Source organism: Esox lucius, chromosome 19 (assembly GCF_011004845.1).
Source record: "Esox lucius isolate fEsoLuc1 chromosome 19, fEsoLuc1.pri, whole genome shotgun sequence".
Lineage (NCBI taxonomy): Eukaryota > Metazoa > Chordata > Actinopteri > Esociformes > Esocidae > Esox > Esox lucius.
Genome location: NC_047587.1, coordinates 32,226,935 through 32,246,954, shown reverse-complemented (window position 1 = coordinate 32,246,954; position 20,020 = coordinate 32,226,935). Strand labels below are relative to the sequence as shown.

The 20,020-nt window shown below is 38.8% G+C and overlaps 1 protein-coding gene across 1 annotated transcript; it reads right to left on the bottom strand.

Annotated features, from left to right (window-relative positions):
* Nucleotides 1-68: 68 nt before the first annotated feature.
* LOC105031149 (mixed lineage kinase domain like pseudokinase) lies at nucleotides 69-19,898 on the bottom strand. Its single transcript, XM_010905422.4, has 11 exons — nucleotides 19,786-19,898; nucleotides 9,682-10,131; nucleotides 9,423-9,530; nucleotides 8,597-8,774; nucleotides 8,401-8,501; nucleotides 8,133-8,268; nucleotides 2,348-2,432; nucleotides 1,909-2,048; nucleotides 1,215-1,264; nucleotides 628-768; nucleotides 69-451 (listed from the first exon to the last, which is right to left on the bottom strand). The coding sequence occupies exons 2-11, from the start codon at nucleotides 10,127-10,129 to the stop codon at nucleotides 402-404; spliced, it is 1,437 nt and encodes a 478-aa protein (XP_010903724.2). The 5' UTR covers nucleotides 10,130-10,131; nucleotides 19,786-19,898; the 3' UTR covers nucleotides 69-401.
* Nucleotides 19,899-20,020: the final 122 nt, after the last annotated feature.

Sequence of the window (20,020 nt, the reverse complement as noted above, 5' to 3'; positions counted from 1 at the left end):
ACCTTAGTTCCAACACCACGATTGGTGCGGAGCCAGACTACTAATAATTATGCAAATTAATACATCGCCACTGTCGATGTTTTAATAACCTCTGTCGCTCACAATCACAAAATTATTTATTTTTCCCAGCGTTGTGCAAATAGAAATTCTGATTTGAAAATCAAAATGATATTGAATGCATTTCATACAGACTCACAGTTTCAATTTATTCATAACTGCATTAAGAGATATGCAAATTCCTTGCTCCACATTATTATAATTCTCACAAGCACTTGAACAAGCTGTTGTTAATGTCATTATGAATTGCAGTCAATCAGTCTTCCATTGACCCAGGGCTAAACTTTGCTGTTTTCTTCTTTTCCAGTAATTTTCCTGAGATCTTTGGAAATGTCCTCTGCTTGTTAGTCCTCCTCCAGTTGGTCCACCACTTTACTGAGCTTATCCACCAACACTGTGGAACAAGGAAACTTGTTTACTCAGTCTGACGTGACCTTTTAATGATGCCGATCAGAATGGGAAAAATAAGGACAAATAGCAACTGATATACAGAAAGCAATACATCTGTAAGTACTGTGTATGATATAATATTTATATTAGAAGTGTGTGTTTCGCTGTTGAAGGAATTACCTCCTGATGTTGGCCTGGAGAATCCGTCATAGGAGCGGCAGGCGTTGATCAGTTCTCCTAATGTTTCAGGGCAGTCTTCAGGAAGAGGTTCGTTACGTCTCTCTTCACACACCATCTGATACACCTCTTTGTGTGAGAGATCTGATCAGAGTGTGAGAGAACAGAACATTTAATTTATGAGAGAACAGAACATTAATGATAACCATTAGATATCTACATATTGTATTTCACACAACCTTTCCCCCTCTCGCTCTTTCACAATGTCCCATTCACAACACTCGAAGACCCAACCCACCATATGAATCACTAAAGCGTGATGAGACAAGGCACGCCAGTGTGAAATCCATTTATCCATTCCAGGCGCTGAATTATTTAGCACCACCCTATGCGAAATCCTGGGCACTGTCCATGTGTCCCTACCAGGATGCAAATCAGGGGCCACATCGGCACAGCTGGTAGGCTACTTATTTTCCATTCGGGGGTCAGGAATGATACTATGCTTATGAGAAAATCCCAAACTTGTTCTTTTTAAATATTTCATTGGCTAGTAATACTTTACACAATGAGCTGATGAAGTTGATACACACCTTTGAAGGGAATCTTGCGGGTTGCAATCTCCCATAAGACAATACCAAAACTGCAAAGAACAGAAGAATTCAAACAAAATGAACCATCAGTCTTTATTGCTTTAATTGCCCTGATAACCGGTTTATAATAGTAATAAGGCATTTTGGGGCTTTTCGGTATATTGTCAAAATACCACAACTAGGAGCCCTGCAATATCACATTGCTCATTTCCTTATTGCTTCATTATAACATAACAATAGTCAAAAGGTGTCAGAATCTGACATAATTTTGTCAAAACACTTTTGTGGCACAGACACATACAGAGCATTTTGACCGGTTGTATTGCATTGAAATCCTACTTCTCAAGTCAAGCCGTGAATAGTTTAGTAAGAACACCTTTGTTACTTTCTATAGCAAAGCCATAAATCAACTCTATCATTTATTGCCAGAACTAATAAACATGTTGATGTTACCACATTGTACTGCATGTCATAAACAGTTACAAAATAACACAATATTCTGCATTTTACAACAGGCAATGTTACAATAATATTATAACCTGGTATGTCAGCTGTTATGACATGGTTATGACTGTGATATGGTGTTAAAAGATATTGCATTATGTTTCAACTCAAATGTTATTGATTTACAACAGCTGAGAGTGTTGTACACAACAAAACAACAAATGTACTATAAGTGTGATTAGAAGCTGACCTGTACATCTCACAGGCCTTGTTGTAGGGATAATTGACACTCTCAAGTTGCTGAGGAGAGCAATAGCCCAAAGAACTCCTCTTGGTGTTCTTAGTGTTCTTCAACGAAGTCTCAGTTTTGGCCAGCTCAAAACCGCCCAGCTAACGAGATATAAGTACCAAAAACCATGAATAGTTAATATGAATATGGACATGTTTAGAAAGAATTTCAAAACAATTTACTAGTACACCAATGTATATATGGAACCTCTAACTACACATCTCGATAACCTCACTGTTCACATACACTGTACATACAGTATATTTTACTGATGTAAACAAATTTACCTGCTATCACATTGCCTTCTGCCTCTATTTTCTAGGGGACTTACTTTCTGGCGTAATCACCTTGGGGCCAGTCTTTGTATATTCTGTTAACAGGTCTCTGATGAACATCATACCTTTACTCTGTATCCAGCAGCTACCAGGAATTTGCTGCTGTTGATGCACCCATGCACCTTGAATTTCTCCTCAGACTGGTGCAATCTATAGTGAGAGAAAGATCAGCTAGTGACAGGGTACCTTAATGATGGGGTACCTTAATGCAATTGGGGTACAGCTTGTCATGACTGGGTAGTGTAATGTGATTGGGGTACAGTTTTCAGTGACATCAGCTTGTCATGACTGGGTAGTGTAATGTGATTAGGGTCAGGTTTTCAGTGACATCTGCTTGTCATGACTGGGTAGTGAAATGTGATTAGGGTCAGGTTTTCAGTGACATCTGCTTGTCATGACTGGATAGTGAAATGTGATTAGGGTCAGGTTTTCAGGGACATCAGCTTGTCATGACTGGGTAGTGAAATGTGATTAGGGTCAGGTTTTCAGTGACATCAGCTTGTCATGACTGGGTAGTGTAATGTGGTTAGGGTCAGGTTTTCAGTGACATCAGCTTGTCATGACTGGGTAGTGTAATGTGATTAGGGTCAGGTTTTCAGTGACATCAGCTTGTCATGACTGGGTAGTGTAATGTGATTAGGGTCAGGTTTGATTAGGGTCTAACACAGGGTCTAAAATTAGGGTCAGGATATTGACAATATATGGAACCCTTCCTCTCCATATAAGTCATTGTACTGTCACGTTTTAGAACACCCTTTAATACATCTTTTCTATGTACTTGGTAGTTCCGTGGGCTGGCCTCTTAATATTTTCTTTCTTCCTTTTCTCATGTCATCAAATCAAAAAAATATAACAGTATATTTTTGGTTAAAATTGCTATATTGCCCAATAAAACATAGTTGATATATTCTCAGCAGCTCCTTATTTTATCATTTCATTGTTTCAATGGTATAACTATCCATTGTACCTCACACAAGATATTGCAGGCCAATCTTAAATGTCTAACAGAAGACTGACTGGCTCCAGTAGACTTCAATCTGCCTTTGAAGCAGGATGACCAGTCACAGTGTATCATCTTTCCAAGGCCTGAGACACCATTCGCTACCTTGACCACTGAACAGACCCCTTGTATACAAGATGTTGCCTTGTTTTCTCTGGTATTATATGGTACCATTAACATCCCTCTGCGTTAATTCTATCATAAAAGTTGCTCAGCTAGCTACGACTGATTGACTGAGCAGGGAGATCACCAGATACACAAACACCTGTGGGGAGAGGAAGGGAAGACACATTCCTGTGCCAATATCTAAAGCTTTCTGAATAGGACTGTTTGAAACGGAATCTTGGTAAAAACACAAAAATAAGGAATGTAGATATTTTCCCTCTCTGGGAAACAATAAACAGTGGAAAAGCATATTCAAGCTTCAGCCACTGTGTGTTGTAGAAATGATACTGTGTATTCCCTTAATGCCTTGACATTTCAAGGAAACCATGACATATTTGGTAACCCCAGGTAGGAACTATTACAACCAGAGCAGTGACCCCACTTCCGCATGGATGTTTTGAGCAGGGGGTTCTGATAATTGTTAAATTCGTGGTTGAATAGAAAATCGAGGACACCCATTTTTAAATATTTCATTTTGTAACGTTTCCTCCATAGATGGCTGATGGGTCTACTGCACAAGCCAATGACCCATCTATGGAGAAGACTCTAGATAATGTAACATTTAAAACCCTAGACAGACATTAATCTCGTACAATGTATATAATGTGTCCCACAATAGATTGAGGTTCCCCGATGTGGTGTTTTCACTATGACAAATCATTTGGCTTTCACGTAGTTCAAAAGGTTCTATGAAATCTCATTACTGGGGGGAGAGCCATAACCAGACGACGCCGTACTCGCGCTAGCTCGACCATGCTCTCCGAGTGACAGAGTTGCGTGCATAGAGATTGTTCCAAGTGATTTATGAACTCAGACAAATTGTAGATCTTCGCTGTTATTGCCCTTTAAGGAAGCCGGCTCTTGCTAGTGAATGGGGTCACAAGAGAATGCTCAGTGAAAATACGGGAATGCTCATCACTAACCTGTGTTCATAGTCTTCTTTGTTTGTTCCAGGATGCAGATAGTTGAATTTATAATTTTTTACAGTGTTTGTTGTTTTTATAGCCCATCTGTCAGGTAATAACAGACAGCAGAGTTGCCAGTTGGGGTGGTTTCCCTGATATTTTTATTGGGATTGGGTGGATCACTATAATTGCAATTACAGTTTTCTAGTGGGTTTTTGTGTAGTAGGTGGGATTAAGTCTGTGATTCTACAGCATACTTTCAATCAAATCTGGCAACCCAGATGGAAAGTTGACATTTATAGGTCTGGGAAGAGGGGTGGTTTTATTCTCAACAATAAACAGTCCCTGATTCCAGTCTGTTTAAGTAATCTGTAACATTTGGTTGTTCTATGCATGTATGAATAATGGTTGTTCTGGCTGTTCTATGCATGTATGAATAATGGTTGTTCTGGCTGTTCTATGCATGCATGAATAATGGTTGTTCTGGCTGTTCTATGCATGCATGAATAATGGTTGTTCTGGCTGTTCTATGCATGCATGAATAATGGTTGTTCTGGCTATTCTATGCATGCATGAATAATGGTTGTTCTGGCTGTTCTATGCATGTATGAATAATGGTTGTTCTGGCTGTTCTATGCATGTATGAATAATGGTTGTTCTGGCTGTTCTATGCATGTATGAATAATGTATGAATAATGTTTAGCTTTTTGCTTTTGGTATTCTTCATCTTTCATATTTTCCAAAACACCAGTGACCCTTTACTAATCAGATTTTTTTGAAGCTTGCAGCTGTTCCAACATTTCATGTTGAATGGGTCTGCTGGTTGCAACAGATACCTTATTAAATGGTAGACAAGATGGCTTAGTTAACACTATGCAATACAACACATATGGCAATGTAGTGTAATGAAAGATATGTTTTGGAAAGTCTTTGAAGGTGCAACGTTGTCTGGCATCTCAAATCAGTGGAACATCCTAATCTCACACCAGTGAACCCATTTGCTTCCTCAGAAGAATGGATATACAAGCTGGGGGGACAAAGTAGCCCAATCTGATAAGACAAACCAGATGTGAAGACGGAAAAACAAACAAAGTTGTGTGACGGTTTGGTGACGGACGGCTCCGTCATCTCCCGCTTTTCCCGGATTCCCATTATTCATGAACTCACCCCGGACTCCTTCATTTGTCATGTCTCCACTTGTCACTCACACCAGGTCCCAATGAAGTCATTAGTACGTGTTTAAATGTTTCTCCTCTGCTCCCCTCACTTATTGTTGGTTATTGTTTCCCTGTCTCCGTATGTGTCTCGTCATTGGTGTTACTGTTTCAATTTGTTTGTGTGCTTGGTGTTTCATTGCCAACTAAAAAAACAACAACATCGACTGCCACTCTGCCTTCGCCTGGTTCCTCCTCTCCACCACTACACCATCAATTACAAGTAGTAAAATGACATTCATTAGGATATACAGTTCTTTGGTCTTCTAATATGTGTCCCATAAAAGGACAAATGCTCCAATACGTTTCATTGCTGTACATGTTATGTATCACTTTTTGGTTTGCTGGATGAAGAATTCCGCGAGACCAGATGGTACTAATTGAATACAGGTAAATGTGTGAATGCCGATTTCTTTGCTTTCATTGTTGTAGCCAATGTTTGGTGATCCTATTATTGACACAATGGCGTTTTGAATTGATTTGTCAATTTGGGATAAATAGTGAAGTTTTACATATTTCTGGGAGTCTATCGTTAACGGATACTCCTCGCACACATTTCGTGCTATAGTGTTTTAAATACTTATGTTATACTTTGTAGACTTTTATACGATTTGAGAGGAATATTGCTGGTATGCAACTATGCATAGTGTGGTGATGTGGAGGACGCAGCAGAATCAATTTGCAGCTTTTATTTAGAATAGTCAACAGGCAGGGTAAATCAGGGGCAGACAGAACAACAGAGAAAATCACAGGCAAGGGTCGAGACAGGCGGCAGGAATCACAGTCCAATGAACAATCCGGGTCGAGACAGGCAGCAGAACAATCAGAGGTCGGTATAAACAATCCAAGGTCGGTAACAGTTCAGCAAACAGTGAAAAACGCTCAGAAATTGTACGCCGGGGCAATGCAATACTTCGCAATGGACTTGAGAGGGAACAGGGTTTATATAGACGAGTGTGGGTGAGTTGCAGGTGTGTGTGCAATCAGTCCCAGGTGAGCGGCATGATGGGATGATGAGTTAATATTCTGGTGAAAGTGTCCTACAGTGGCGAAGAGGAGGTGGAGCGGAAGCCCGCTCTGTAACACATAGTATTGTTTTTTTTTTTTTTATTGGAATAAATTGTGTTACTGTTAAGTAAAGATTACAACGGCATTACACCCTCCATTTTGACTCTGCGCCTGTGTCGTACCACAACTTCATCCATGACAGCCAGGTCTTTACTGAAGTTGTCTTCAGTTGTTGTTTGTTCGTGGGTCTTTCTGACTTAAGTTTTGTCTTCAGCTAGTGAAATGCATGCTCGATCGGGATGAGATCAGGTGATTGACTCAGCCATTGCAGAATATTCCACTTATTTGCCTTAAATTCCTGAGATGACAATTAATTCGACTGCTTCTGTCACATTATCAATAAACAATAGTGACCCAGTTTCATTTGAAGCCATGCATGCCCATGCCATCACACTGCCTCCACTGTGTTTTACAGATGATGTGGTATGCTTTGGATCATGAGCCGTTCCAAGACTTTGCCATACATTTTTACATTCTGGTACAGGTTGATCGTAGTTTCATCTGTCCAAAGAATACTATTCCAGAACTAGGCTGGCTTTTTTAGATGTTTTCGGGCTAAATCTAATCTTGCCTTTCTATTCTTGAGGTTTATGAATGGTTTGCACCTTGTGGTAAACCCTCAGTATTTGCTCTCATGAAGTCTTCTCTTTATGGTAGACTTGGATAATGATATGCCTACCTCCTGGAGAGTGTTTTTCACTTGACTGGATGTTGTGAAGGGGTTTTTCTTTACCATGGAAAGGATCCTACGGTCATCCACCACTGTTGTCTTCCATGGACGTCCAGGCCTTTTTGTGTTGCAGAGCTCAGACTCCTTGGGAGCTTTTTCTCACAATGTAACAAACTGTTGATTTGGCCACACCTAATGTTCCTGCTATCTTTCTGCTAGATTTTTGTGATAGCCTGTTTCACTTGCTCCTTTGACCGTATGTTGTGGGTTCACAGCAACCGCTTCCAAATGTGAATGCCACACCTGGAATGAACTCCAGAGCTTTTACCTGCTTAATTGATGAAGAAATAACGAAGGAATAGCCCACAACTGTCCATGAAACAGCTTTTGAGTCAATTGTCCAATTACTTTTGGTCCCTTGAAAAAAGGGAGCTACATATTAAAGAACTGTAATTCCTAAATCCTTCCTCCAATTTGAATATGAATACACTCAAATTATATCGGAGAGACTGCACATTAAGCCCATATTGACTATTTAACTGAAACTTGAGTATATTTTGGTGAACAAACAAAATTACAAAACTTGTCAGTGTCCTATTGTTTCCGGACCTAACTGTGTATACATACATACATACATATAAACAATATGGAAATAGATAATAGAAATTACCACAAAGGTTAAATTCTCAAATTTTCCTATCTGTCCCCTAAGTAAGGTTCTAAGTGGTACATTTTTACAGCTACAACTATGTGTCATGGGTAATAGGTGTCCTCTCTGGTCTGTGTGTAGGGCACTGGGTAACAAGATTCATTTCTATGCTTGTATACCTGTAGATGCCACGAGCTGCGTCCAGACTCATGCAAGCCTTTCTGTCCCAGGGCAGCTTACTTTGGGAGTCAAGCACTTCTCTCAGACTGCCCTTCTCACAAAACTCCATCACAATCAGGAAATTTGGATTGGATCCTGCAATGTTGGGAGGAAAAAAATATTTAATTTAAATATACACACAAAATATACATTTAGTGATATATCAATTATCGTATTGTTCAACCACTATATCTCATAATGGAGAACCACACATCGAAGTCGACTCACCATACTCATCCTGGACACAAATCCCAAACATTCGCAAGATATTTGGTGACTCAAAGCGCTTCAGAGTTTCCACCTCCTTCCTGAAGATCGTCCTCACCTGACTGTGTGAACCAAAAACCGCAGATAAAACAAACACAGTACATGAGTATGATATTATAAGAGCTCTAAGAGGAGCATGTTACGCCATGCAACAAACCTTAGGCATGTGTTCGTGGGGTGGGTGTATCTTTTTATGGCTACTGTGAATTTGTTGTATTCTCCTTTGTACAATTCTGAGAAGTCATTTTTGAACATGACCTCTTTGGGCACATCAAAGGTCAGCTCCTCTGGTTTAATCTCTCTGATATCTTGAATTAAAATGCTGGGCTTCTTTACTGTCAGTTAGAAACACACAAAGTCACAGAGAGATCAAGTTAGACACAAAAGACAATAACACGTGTTGTGGAAATCTCTATTTCTGGGTTCTATTGTTAACAAATGTATTAGTTCAAAGATAGTTATTAGGATATAAGTGTGTCTAAACTATAGTACTTATTACAGAATGGTCAAGTGGGTGAGTGCTATACTCTTGTCACTGAGATGAAGAACATCATGTGTTGATGTTGTTGTAAACCACTTGTCAGAGTGGGGGCAAAGACAGATGGATGTGTTTTATGACAGGATAGAAGAAGACATCAATTTCAAAATGGGCATATATTTTTCCTAAATCAATTACATGTCTCTGGTTCAACATTTGATATGTACTATTTGTACTATTTTCAATAGAATATAGGGATTAAATGATTTGCACATCATTCCATTCTGGATTTATTTACATTTTAAGCAGCATCTCAACTTTTATGGAAATAGGGTTGTACATTAATATTAAATATGCTATGATATATAGCTATTTACTATCTAAATCAATTACTTTAGTTTGACTTTCAGGTGCCTAAGACCTTTTCACAGTACTGTACATTAAAGATCAATTAAATGTAACAAAGTAAACTCCGTCCACAGTCTCTATATTTAGGCTCACTCACAAGTTTCCAGCATGGCTTTGATGTCTTTCACGTCTTTTTGGGTGGACTCCACTTTCTCATGCACTGAATCCACACTTGTTTTGGTGCCCTCCGCCAGTGACTTGAGTACTGTGAGATGAACAGACACAATGTCACCTGCCTCAGCAGAGCCGCACACAACCTAGAACCCTCAAAAAGTCCACACCTCTGACAGTAACTAGAGACAGCATGTACAGGAAGGCTGCGTAAATAAGACCGTGCACAGTAACAGTGCACTCACATTTGTGAAGCTCCAGACGATCCAACTCCCTGTCAGCCTCATCCTCTGTTGAGCGCGTCACCTCAGTGAACACCTGCTGTAGCTTCTCCCGCTGCTCCACTTGCAAGGCAAGCGAGAGCACCTGGGCTGCGTCGTTCAGGCGCTCGTTCAAACTCTCAAAATCATCTCCCTGGTCGTAGGCCTTCAGGATGCGCTTCAGGTAGCTGGCACTAGTGTATTTCTTAACCACATCCTGGGCCGATTCTAGGGTGAGTTTGAGCTCACGCAGGCCGTTCTCCAGACGGGCAGGGTCTTTCCCCAGTCCATTCACCTTTATCGCCCTCACCACCTCTTCCAAGGCTTTTATACGGGTGGCCAAACGTAGACAGCGCTTCTTATTGGCTTTCACTTCACCGCATAGAGTGTAGAGCTTTTCCGCTATGCCCAAGATGGGTTCTATGATCTCCATGGCTGGAGAAGAGAAGAATAAGCAATGATTAGACATGGTTCACCCAAAACATAGCTCTGAGAAGGTCTAGCTACTGTAGTCAATACCCAGCTTGTCCACAGGGCACAACATTAACTCAATTACTTATGTTCATCATAACAGTCATGTAAGTTCTGGAGACCCAAAGAGTTCAATTTAACTTATTTAAAGGGCAATAAATGACATGTGAAATTGTTTACACTGTCAAAGGAAGTGGAAGAAAATAGGAATAACAAGTCAAATAATAAGTAAACATTACACACAAATAAATTACAAAATTATGAATGTATTTCAAATGTCATATTATTCACAATGTATAATGTTGTAACAATGTGCAAATAGTTACTCATGAACAAAAAAAGAGAATGGATAAAGAGAAATGACGTTAATTAAGTTTTTTGTGCTGTTAAGGTCTCCCTTTACTCATGGCAATGGGTCAGATGATCTGTATGATCTGATGTAAATGTCACTCTTATTGGCCAGGGGATTAGGAAGTGCAGCTTTCTTTCCACCCCTTTTTCAGGGCAGTTCAATTTCAGCTAGATCTAGATAGTGTTCGTTTGTGTTTAATCCTGGCTTTATTCCCACACATTCCCACACATCCATTAGACACTGACATTTTAAATGTATTAATGTTATGCAAACGGAAAGTAAAATATTTTTTCAGCCAGTTTATGTTTTCCAGCCAGGTTTATAGAAATACTTACAATTGGTATTTGTGTATGAACTGGAGTTAGTTTAATGTTTTAGGCATTATGTTAAGTTTAGATACAAATGTTAAGTTATTGAGGTTAGGCATAGGATGGGTTAGGGTTAGGGGATTGCGAACATATTTTCCCTGGTCCTCAAAATAACTCATATACAAACAGAAAGGTTCACCAGGTTTCAACTCTGAATGCCAAGAAGCTACTTTGAAACAGTCATGTCAATTGAAGTCAATGGAACAGGAAGGGTAACCATCTTTTCCCCTTGTACACATCCGTAATCAGAATCATGTACAGTTTTTCAACAGAAGGAAGGAAAGCAGAAGGAAGTTACAGTTTGATTTGGTTTTGGTTTAAGTAATAGCTGAACATTAAATGAGTAGCAGCCATCATGCCAAACATTAAGGTCAGATAATTCAACATTATTTTGATCAGCTTCACAACGTGTCAGATCCATAGACTGTAAAAATCAGATCAGTAATTACTATAATTAATGTGTCAGTAACAAAATGTCACATTTCAGATACACGTTATTTTAATTATCTCAAAAAATGAATGCTCAGTTCGGACGGCCAGCTCAAGGAAGAGTGTTGGAAGAATGATGGAGGCCTCTGTGTTCAGTGGGGACCTTCAATGTGGCAGACATTTTGTTTTGTACCTTTTCCAAGATTTCTGCCTTGACACAATCCTGTCTCAGTGCTCAACAGACAATTACTTTGCCATGATGGCTTGGTTTTTGTCCAGTCATGCACTGTTAACTATCAGACCTTATATACGTGTGTCTTTCCAAATTATGTCCAATCAGGTGTATTTACCACAGATGGAATCCAATCAAATTTGTAGAAAAACCTCAACAATGATTATCAGTGGAAACAAGGTGCACCTGAACTCAGTTTAGGGTGTTACACCTGAATACAGCCTGAATACTCATGTCAGTGTGACATTTTGGTTTTGAAATCAAATACATTTGCTAACATTTCTAGAAAAACTTTTTTTACTTGGTCATTATGGTACCAGCTGGAAGAAGACGGTAAAACAGCCCCCTCCCCAGGGGATAGGTGCACCACGTTTGCCCCAATTATGCACAGCTGCCCACTGATGGCTGAATTATCTCCCTCTAAGGTGCAGCTTGAGGGGCAGGGCATTGAGAGAAGGCAGGCAACAGGAGAGCGCAGTGGAAAGACTCCTTGGGAAGCATAAAATATTCTCTATGATGTATGAAATTTGTAGTCTTGCCTAGGGCCACAGAACATTCTGGGCCAACCTTGCCCCTGGTCGAGGGAACAAACACCCCTGGTGTCAACAGGCCCTTGCTACCGCAAGCCGTAGAAATGGCCTCTGCGACCGAGAGGAACAGACATTGCTCAGAACGCAAATACAAATAAATAAATAAATAAATAATAATAATAATAATAATCACAAAGATAAATCATGTCAGAACTTTTTCCACTTTTAATGTGACCTATAATGTGAACAATTCAATTGAAAAACAAACTGAAATCTTTGAGGGAGCATATTTTTTCACATTGCTTGCTGAGTCGATTTAACCATACGAACAACTGTGACACAAGACAACATCCCTAGTCATTTCAGTGGTGGATGGCCTTATTGCACATTTCTTTGAAAAACTCTCCCCTAGGAGGGACTATGTCTCCTGTCAAAGCAAGAAATCATGCTTGTAGCTCACAGTCTAAGAAAAGGGTGTTTCCTGTGTCTTGGTGCAGCTAAGTACGTAATTAACAGGCCGGAGGGCTAGGTCCACCCACCCTGAGGAAAGCGTCCATCTTGCTAGTCAACACACATACACACACATACCTTTTTAAACATCCACATAATAAGACCATTTTAATATCATGGGCAAACTTAGGCTACTTCCATCATGGGCACTGATGTATCGTTCAGCACCCAAGCCATTGTTATTTCTTAGGTGATCACTTTTGTGAAAACAAAGATCTTAAAACCTAAGAGGAATTAAAATTCAACTCAGCTTTGACCAAGAGGAAAACATCCTCTTACTTAGGACTCACGCCATCACTGGTCAACACAGACCCCGTGACCAGCCCCTCCATTCCTTCCCTGAGTTCCAAAAACCAGATCCCCTTGACCAACCCATCACCCATCCCTATCCTGAGACCCCAGACCCCCTTTAACCAGCCCCCTACCTTTTCCAGGCCCTTCTCCCTCCTGTGAGAATAAAAAAAAAATCTGACTCAGACACGCACACACAAACGCCCACACAAACATGCACGTTTTTTTTTTAAATATGTATGATTAGACCATTTCAATACATATTTCCCGCATCTGTGACAAGGTCATAAAGACATAAAAGCTATAATTCGCCCGTAGGTCTCTTCCTAATGTGAGAGGTAGCTTGACCCAATGAACTAAACCGTACAGCTGCAGTTTAGATGCAGGATAATATCACTAAGCACCAATGCCATTATTGATTCTTATACAGATCTTGAACTAGAAAACAAATTAAACTCCAGACCAGTAGGAAAACTACCTCTTATTTATTTGGGACTCTCTCCATCTCAAGAAACCCAACAACCTCTCCTCCCAGAGAAAGAAACCCCAGAAAACCCTGCTCAGCCCCCCTTGCGCTGCTCCATCTCAATAAACCCAACACCCCAGTTGCTCGCCCTCTCCTCCAAGAGAATGAACCCCCAGAATCACCTGCTCAACCCCTCCCTTGCTCTGCTACTCTCCATCTTTCATCTCAAGACTTACTTAGAAGAACATAACCATAAAACACTTCTTAACCACCCCCCTAACCGGACATAAACCCCCGGAAAAACCACTGTCCAAATAATACCCCGGACATGATCGTCTGGTCATGAATTATCCACCTCCTAACCGGACATGAACATTTTCGTGATCCTTTTGACCTTTCGTCGCAGTCACAGCTGTCAAAGGTCAAAGCAATTAAACATAGCGACATGGGCGCTGTATACTGTATTTTTCTGCTGTCCAAGTAGTTTGGGTGTCTTGTACACATTTTAAAGGATAATGTCTGGGGAATATCTCTGCTGTGACAGATTAGGCCTCGCCACACGTTTGTGAGGATTTACCTCCTTGATGTCCCTGCCCCTAGCCTGGAACATGTCATCCAGGAGTGGGTGAGTAAGTGGCTGTTTTTTTTCTTTCCAGGCTGTTTTGTTTTATACCCCAGTCTAGCCCAAAGGGATCCATCTAAAACCTTCCACTATGTGGCAAATGTGAAATTGCTGATGTCCCACTGCTCAAATGTATTTATATAAAGAGTAAAAAAAGAGGGTTGAGATTCAAACCTTGATGCACCCCTTTATGGAACTCAAGTAAGACAAAATGTTCCCAGTCTAACATAATAGCTTGAGTTATATTCTGGAGATAATTATAAAACCATCTGCAAGCATCAGACCCCAGACCAAATTATGACAATCTATTTAACAGAATTACATGACAACATGACAACAGAGTGTTTTCTAAAATGTAAGGCATCTGCAATAGGATTAAAATAAATCAAAACCGATAAAGAAGTTAAAGAAAATGCCAAATTCTAAAAGTTAGAGGATGTTGATTGTAAGGTAAAGTTCCCTGAATTTATATAAGCTAGTTGTAATTATGAACATTAAACTGTGTCAGAGCAATTCACATTGTTTAAAGGCCTAATTTGCAAAAGGGGACAATTGTATACAAATAAGTAATGTTGCTGCTAGGGCAGATGTCTCTGAACATAAATCAGTTGGTTGTATTGCTGGAAATTGTATTGGGTTGGAGCTATTGATAATTCTTGTTGGAGAAATGCAATAAAAACGAATAATAACTATCCAAACTGAACAACAGTAAAACAAAAAGAGATGCTGAAGCTAGGGCAGATGTCCCTGAACCAAAATGTGTTGGTTATGTTGCTGAAAGTGTTATTGGGTCTGGGTTATTGACTGTTTTGTTTTAGAAATGCATAAAAAAAAACGAATAATATATTTTTTATTATTCTCAAACTAAAGCCTGTTGATTGCAGGGCAGTTGTCCCTAAATGTATCTGTTGGTTTTATTGATTTAAGTTGTTTTGGGTCAGAGCGATTTACATGAATTTGAAGAAAAGTCATTAAAAGTAACAACGATAGGGCACAGAACCTCGAACTCTATAGTTGTTTTGAGATATCTAGCCTATGTTCTTTAACTGCAAAGCAATTAGCATTTACCTGTTAACGACACTCATTATAAACTTATAAAAAGGTCCCTTTACAGGGAATACATAGAGAATCAGCCATACACTGCGTGCATAATTATTAGGCAAGTAAGTATTCTGATCGTATCATTATTTCTATGCAAATCTTCCAACTCCAAACCACATAAACCTGAATGCTCATTGGATTGAATAATTTTTAGGTAAAATGTATTTGTGTAACGAGAGAGGGTGTGGCAACATTGAATAACACCTAATATCAAGGTGTGCATAATTATTAGGCAGCTTCATGACCTCAGGTAAAATGGGCCAAAAAAGAGATTGAACTGACACTGAAAACTCATGTTTTTACAGTTGTTTTCAGATTCTTAGAAATTGTATACAAAACTCTGTAAAATTACGGACATTATTTGTAGATTAACAATCCAACTGTTATTTTAAGTAATACGCCAATAATGACAGATACCATATATTCCGCCTTTTTCTACAGAACAATTACTATATAATTGCCTATACAATAACATTACATTTTTTCTGTTTTCTGAAATGACTGATTAAATGCATGTAAAATATCTGTAATTAAATATGTAGCACATTATACAAAGGTTTATGTCCATACTAACAATTTAACAATTTACTTTGTTTTTTAAGGTAAATCTTATTCGTTTTATTATGGAATGCGTAGCAGTTTACTTGCTAACGTTATCATGGAAGGCAACTAGCCATTATGAAACGAAAGGGTTAGGGACATATTCACAGCTTCTTCACATAAAGATGCCAAAATATGGTGGTTAATAGTGAGTGGGTATCAGTTTAATCTTCTTCCTGCAGGACCTTGCCACTGCCTATCCCACCCTAGTTAGCTTGATCAGCTTGGTCAGATAAGATCTATTTTACATCGACACCTGTTCTTTCCATCACAAATGTGAACCAAGCAATACACCTGTTATAAGTTGTAATGAATCAAAATGTATGCAAAGTTCCATGTACTTAAATACAGAATAAATACATTAACTGATACTAATTCTAATTACAGAGTCATGCTCATCAAGGCAAGGTGATGATTGTCAGAGGGGAAAGTAAGAACAAAAACCATACTCAGAGGATGAATGTGATCGTGAAGGAGACATTTTTAAGAAAATAAATGTTTTCTGTGTGTGTGTTTTCCCCTCATGATCCTGTCGTTTTGGGAGTGAGAAGTCTCCTGCCACAAGATCTTCAAAGGCAGTAAGTATCCAGGTCATCCTGACGTAAAGACAGTGAATGGATACCAAGTACACTAGTGGCCATACTATTGCCAGTTCGTCTGTACATGTTAATTTTATTTGTTTTCTCAACAATTGACAATAGCCTTTTTGTGGGAGGAAACGTGATCAGAGACAGAACATGCAAACTCTGCACAGAGGCACCAGTCTGGCTCAAACCCATCAAACAATATTTTACTCATCTATGCTGTTCTTGAGATATTAGGATTTGTTCAGGGTAGACAAACACTTAGCTGGCTACACAATTCCCTCATCTTTTCACTTGACGAATAAGTAAGTTATCGTCACCTGTATTGATAGTTATTGTATAAATGCCATTCACGAATTGCTAATAAGCTGTTAAAATGGCCAGTGACAAAAGCCATACAGTTCATAGATGCTATTAGTGGTGGGGGGAAATTTAATAAGAAGTGTCAGTTTAACACAATGCGTAATGGTGTCTAGTGACATATTGAAACTCAGCATGATGTTAATGATCTACAGTAATGTCGAAATGCTATACCAACTCTTGGCAGATGTGTAGCTGTTTCGGCGATCTGCTGGGAGGTGTGTCTGAGTGCGTGTGCATGTGACAGAGGCTGCTTCTGCATGCGCGTGACAGAGCGCGGCTCCGCAGTGCACCTCAGCAGGTGAGCGAAATTAAACTAATTAGCAGTGCACGTCAAAAAACCTTCAAACCATTTCTGAACCTATTAATATTGTTCTAATTCACAGTTAATGGTTTAGAATGCTTGATTTCATTTAGGTGAAATTATGAATAAAATATGGAAATGCTGTATAGAATGATCAAGGGTAAACAAACAATAACAGGTTACTTTAAAAGGAAATAGGTCTAAAAGTAGAGCTGGCTTTCTGGGTATGCAATGCCAGATTTACACTGTTTACCTGGGATAACAAAATGAAATATCTATGTCTATCTAATATCTATGTGTAAAATATACTTACCCTTTGCTTGATGTTCCGTGTTGTATTGTATTTAATGGGAAATATTGAGCTTTGTTTAATGTGTTATTTTTTTGTATGTTTAAAGGTTTTTCACCTTTCTTGTTACTGGTCAAATAAATTGAAGAACAAGTGAAATCCTGAGTCTGGTCAATTCCTTCCCTTTTCAAGTGTGGGAAGCCATGAAGTTATAAATACACTTGACAGTAGCTCTGTGGTGTAGTGGTTGAAGACACGGTTTCGTATTTGGGAACCCACTCGGGTTTGAATCCAGGGAGGGCATCAACGATCATCACTTTTTATTGCGGGCCGGCTGAACTTTGCTTTCCTGCTTTCTTTTACCTTGATATGATGCATCTGTGATAATTGTCCATTGTTGTGAATCCATGTCTTCCTTCGTTTGGTGATTCAAATTTTTCTGGCTGGAGTGCTGACATGCATTACGTTTCTTTAAAGAAATGGTAAAATATGAAATCTTACTTTTTAAGGACTTTTCAGTGAATATTCGCGTGTCCTTATTTCCTCCTAGCTACACCAGGGATGGATCCAGCGGATTAGTGGCAATTTGGAGGAGGATTGTTCTTTATCTGCTACATTGCACTCACTACTGGTACAGAATCATTGGCCTTTTGTGCTGTGTTTTGATTTTACTTTATTTGTAATTTAGTTTCCAATTGCACTTTAATTGAAACAGTGAAACTTTTGTAGATGTATCAATTTCTTTTGTATTTCTTCTGTATGTTTTCATTTGAGGATATTTCACAGTAATCTTAAAGCTTATATTTTATGAGAATTTTAAGAAGCGTCTACTGTTAACCAGTACAGTAGTTTAAATATTCAATTAATTTAAGGTTTGTACTGTAATTCTACAAAACCGGATTCATTATTGTATTTTAAATTGTACATTTTTAACATTACTTGACATATTTAAAGATTGAATCTAAACATAATCAATGCAAGTTAAAGTTTGCTAAAATAAGTTTCTCATCAAAACCTTTTATGAAAATATCTGTACATGTATTGTTTTTGCCCTTTATTTGAGTTAGGATATTTTGCTTTAATTGTAGGTTATTTGTTTGGCAGCCATAGCTGCCAGTCATTTAAATGTTTTATTATTTTTTTATTATTAAGTATTAATCTATTTTGTACAGTTTTTTTTTCAGTCATTTGACCGTTTATTTACAGTGTACTGGTATGGGCTGCTATCATTAAAGATGAGGTAGTTGGACCTTTTCGGGTTGAAGATGGACTGAAACACAACTCCTAAACCTATTGCCAGTTTCTGGAAGATACTTTCTTCAAACAGTGGTATGGGAAGAAGACCTCAGCATTCTTCATGCAGGAAAATTCTCCATCACATGCATCCAAGGACTCCACTGCTTGGCTAGCCAGCAAGGGCCACAAAGATGCCCGAATAATGACCTGGCCCCCTTCCTCTCCTGACTTAAATCCTATCGAGAATTTGTGGGCCCTTCTCAAATGTGAAATTTACAGTCAGTGAAGACAATACATCTCTTTGAACAGCATTTGGGATGCTGTGGTTGCTGCTTCTGTGAAAGTTGATCGTGAACAGATCAAGAAACTGACAGACTCCATGGATGGAAGGCTCATGGCAGTTATTGAAAAGATGGTTGGTCACTGAATATTTTTGAAAGTATATTTTAATTGTCATTTTGTGTTACTTATTTGTTACACTTACTCTAAAAATGAGAATAAACATGTGAATTGGAAGTATTTTTTTTTTTGTGTTGCCTAATAATTCTGCACACCAATTGTTGCCTAATAATTCTGCACTCTTATGTATTCCCCGGTGAAAGATCAAAACTCACTTTTCCTTTGTTAAACATTCAGGTTTGAGGTTCAATTATATTTTGGATTGACTGAGAGCATTGTGTTTCATCAATAAAATAAATCTTGAGGAATACGATTTGACTAATAATTGTGCACGCAGTGTAGACATGCATGTACATTTGTCTTTTTTAAATTTTACGCAACAGAAAATAAGGAGTGTTGCTTATTAACTATCGTCAGCAGAAATATAATTCCTGATTTTCTGGCGGTTTTTTTTGATTAGGTATTGACGATCAAAGTCTGAATCTTTAATATAAAGCTTTCCTTCACCACATTCTAAAGCTACATCCATTGTTTATGTTGCTGAATGTTTTGGTATTGACCATGTTTGGTATTAACAGGCAAAAAGGTGCATTTTTAAGACGGTCTCTTAACCCTCGCTGCGGAAGAAAGCAAAGATTTACCATTGTTTCGTTTCAGAAACATAATGTGACAGATGGGGACCGGATTCTGAAGATGTAATTTGTTTCTTTCTGTCAGGTTTCGTTGATACGGTATTGACGATGTTAGTACGATTTTGTAATATAAAACAAGCTATCCCAGTCAACTGTAACAACAACAAACATAAAATCCAAGTAATCTGCCATCCTCGCCTATAGGGGAGACAAATCGCTGTTCTAAACATCGGGAAGCTCAGGCTATAGGGGAAATCACAAACATAACAAGCGTTACTGTTCTTTGTAGAAAAAAGTTTTAAATGTGACATACCTGAGATATTATGTTTTTGTTGCACAGACCACTGAAAACTGAAACAGAAAAGCTTCAATGGAACGTAGCACCTCCTCCTGCAACACTTGGGCAACTCCGGAACAAACGTCTTTTTTGGGTAACGTAGCATTTGTAATAGATGTAGTGTTATTTATAAGTGTCGGGAGCCAAATGAGTCAGCCAAAAGAGTTGTTTCCACATGCTGGTGGAAAAATGATCTTAATCTTATCTGAAA

What these genes read in the sequence shown, in the direction of transcription:
- LOC105031149 (XM_010905422.4), bottom strand. Translation starts at nt 10,129, where the DNA reads ATGGAGATCATAGAACCCATCTTGGGCATAGCGGAAAAGCTCTACACT. An exon ending in TTGTGTCCAGGATGAGTATG is followed by an intron (nt 8,269 to 8,400) that starts GTGAGTCGACTT and finishes CCAACATTGCAG; the next exon opens with GATCCAATCCAAATTTCCTG. An exon ending in CTGCTGGATACAGAGTAAAG is followed by an intron (nt 2,049 to 2,347) that starts GTATGATGTTCA and finishes ATATCTCGTTAG; the next exon opens with CTGGGCGGTTTTGAGCTGGC.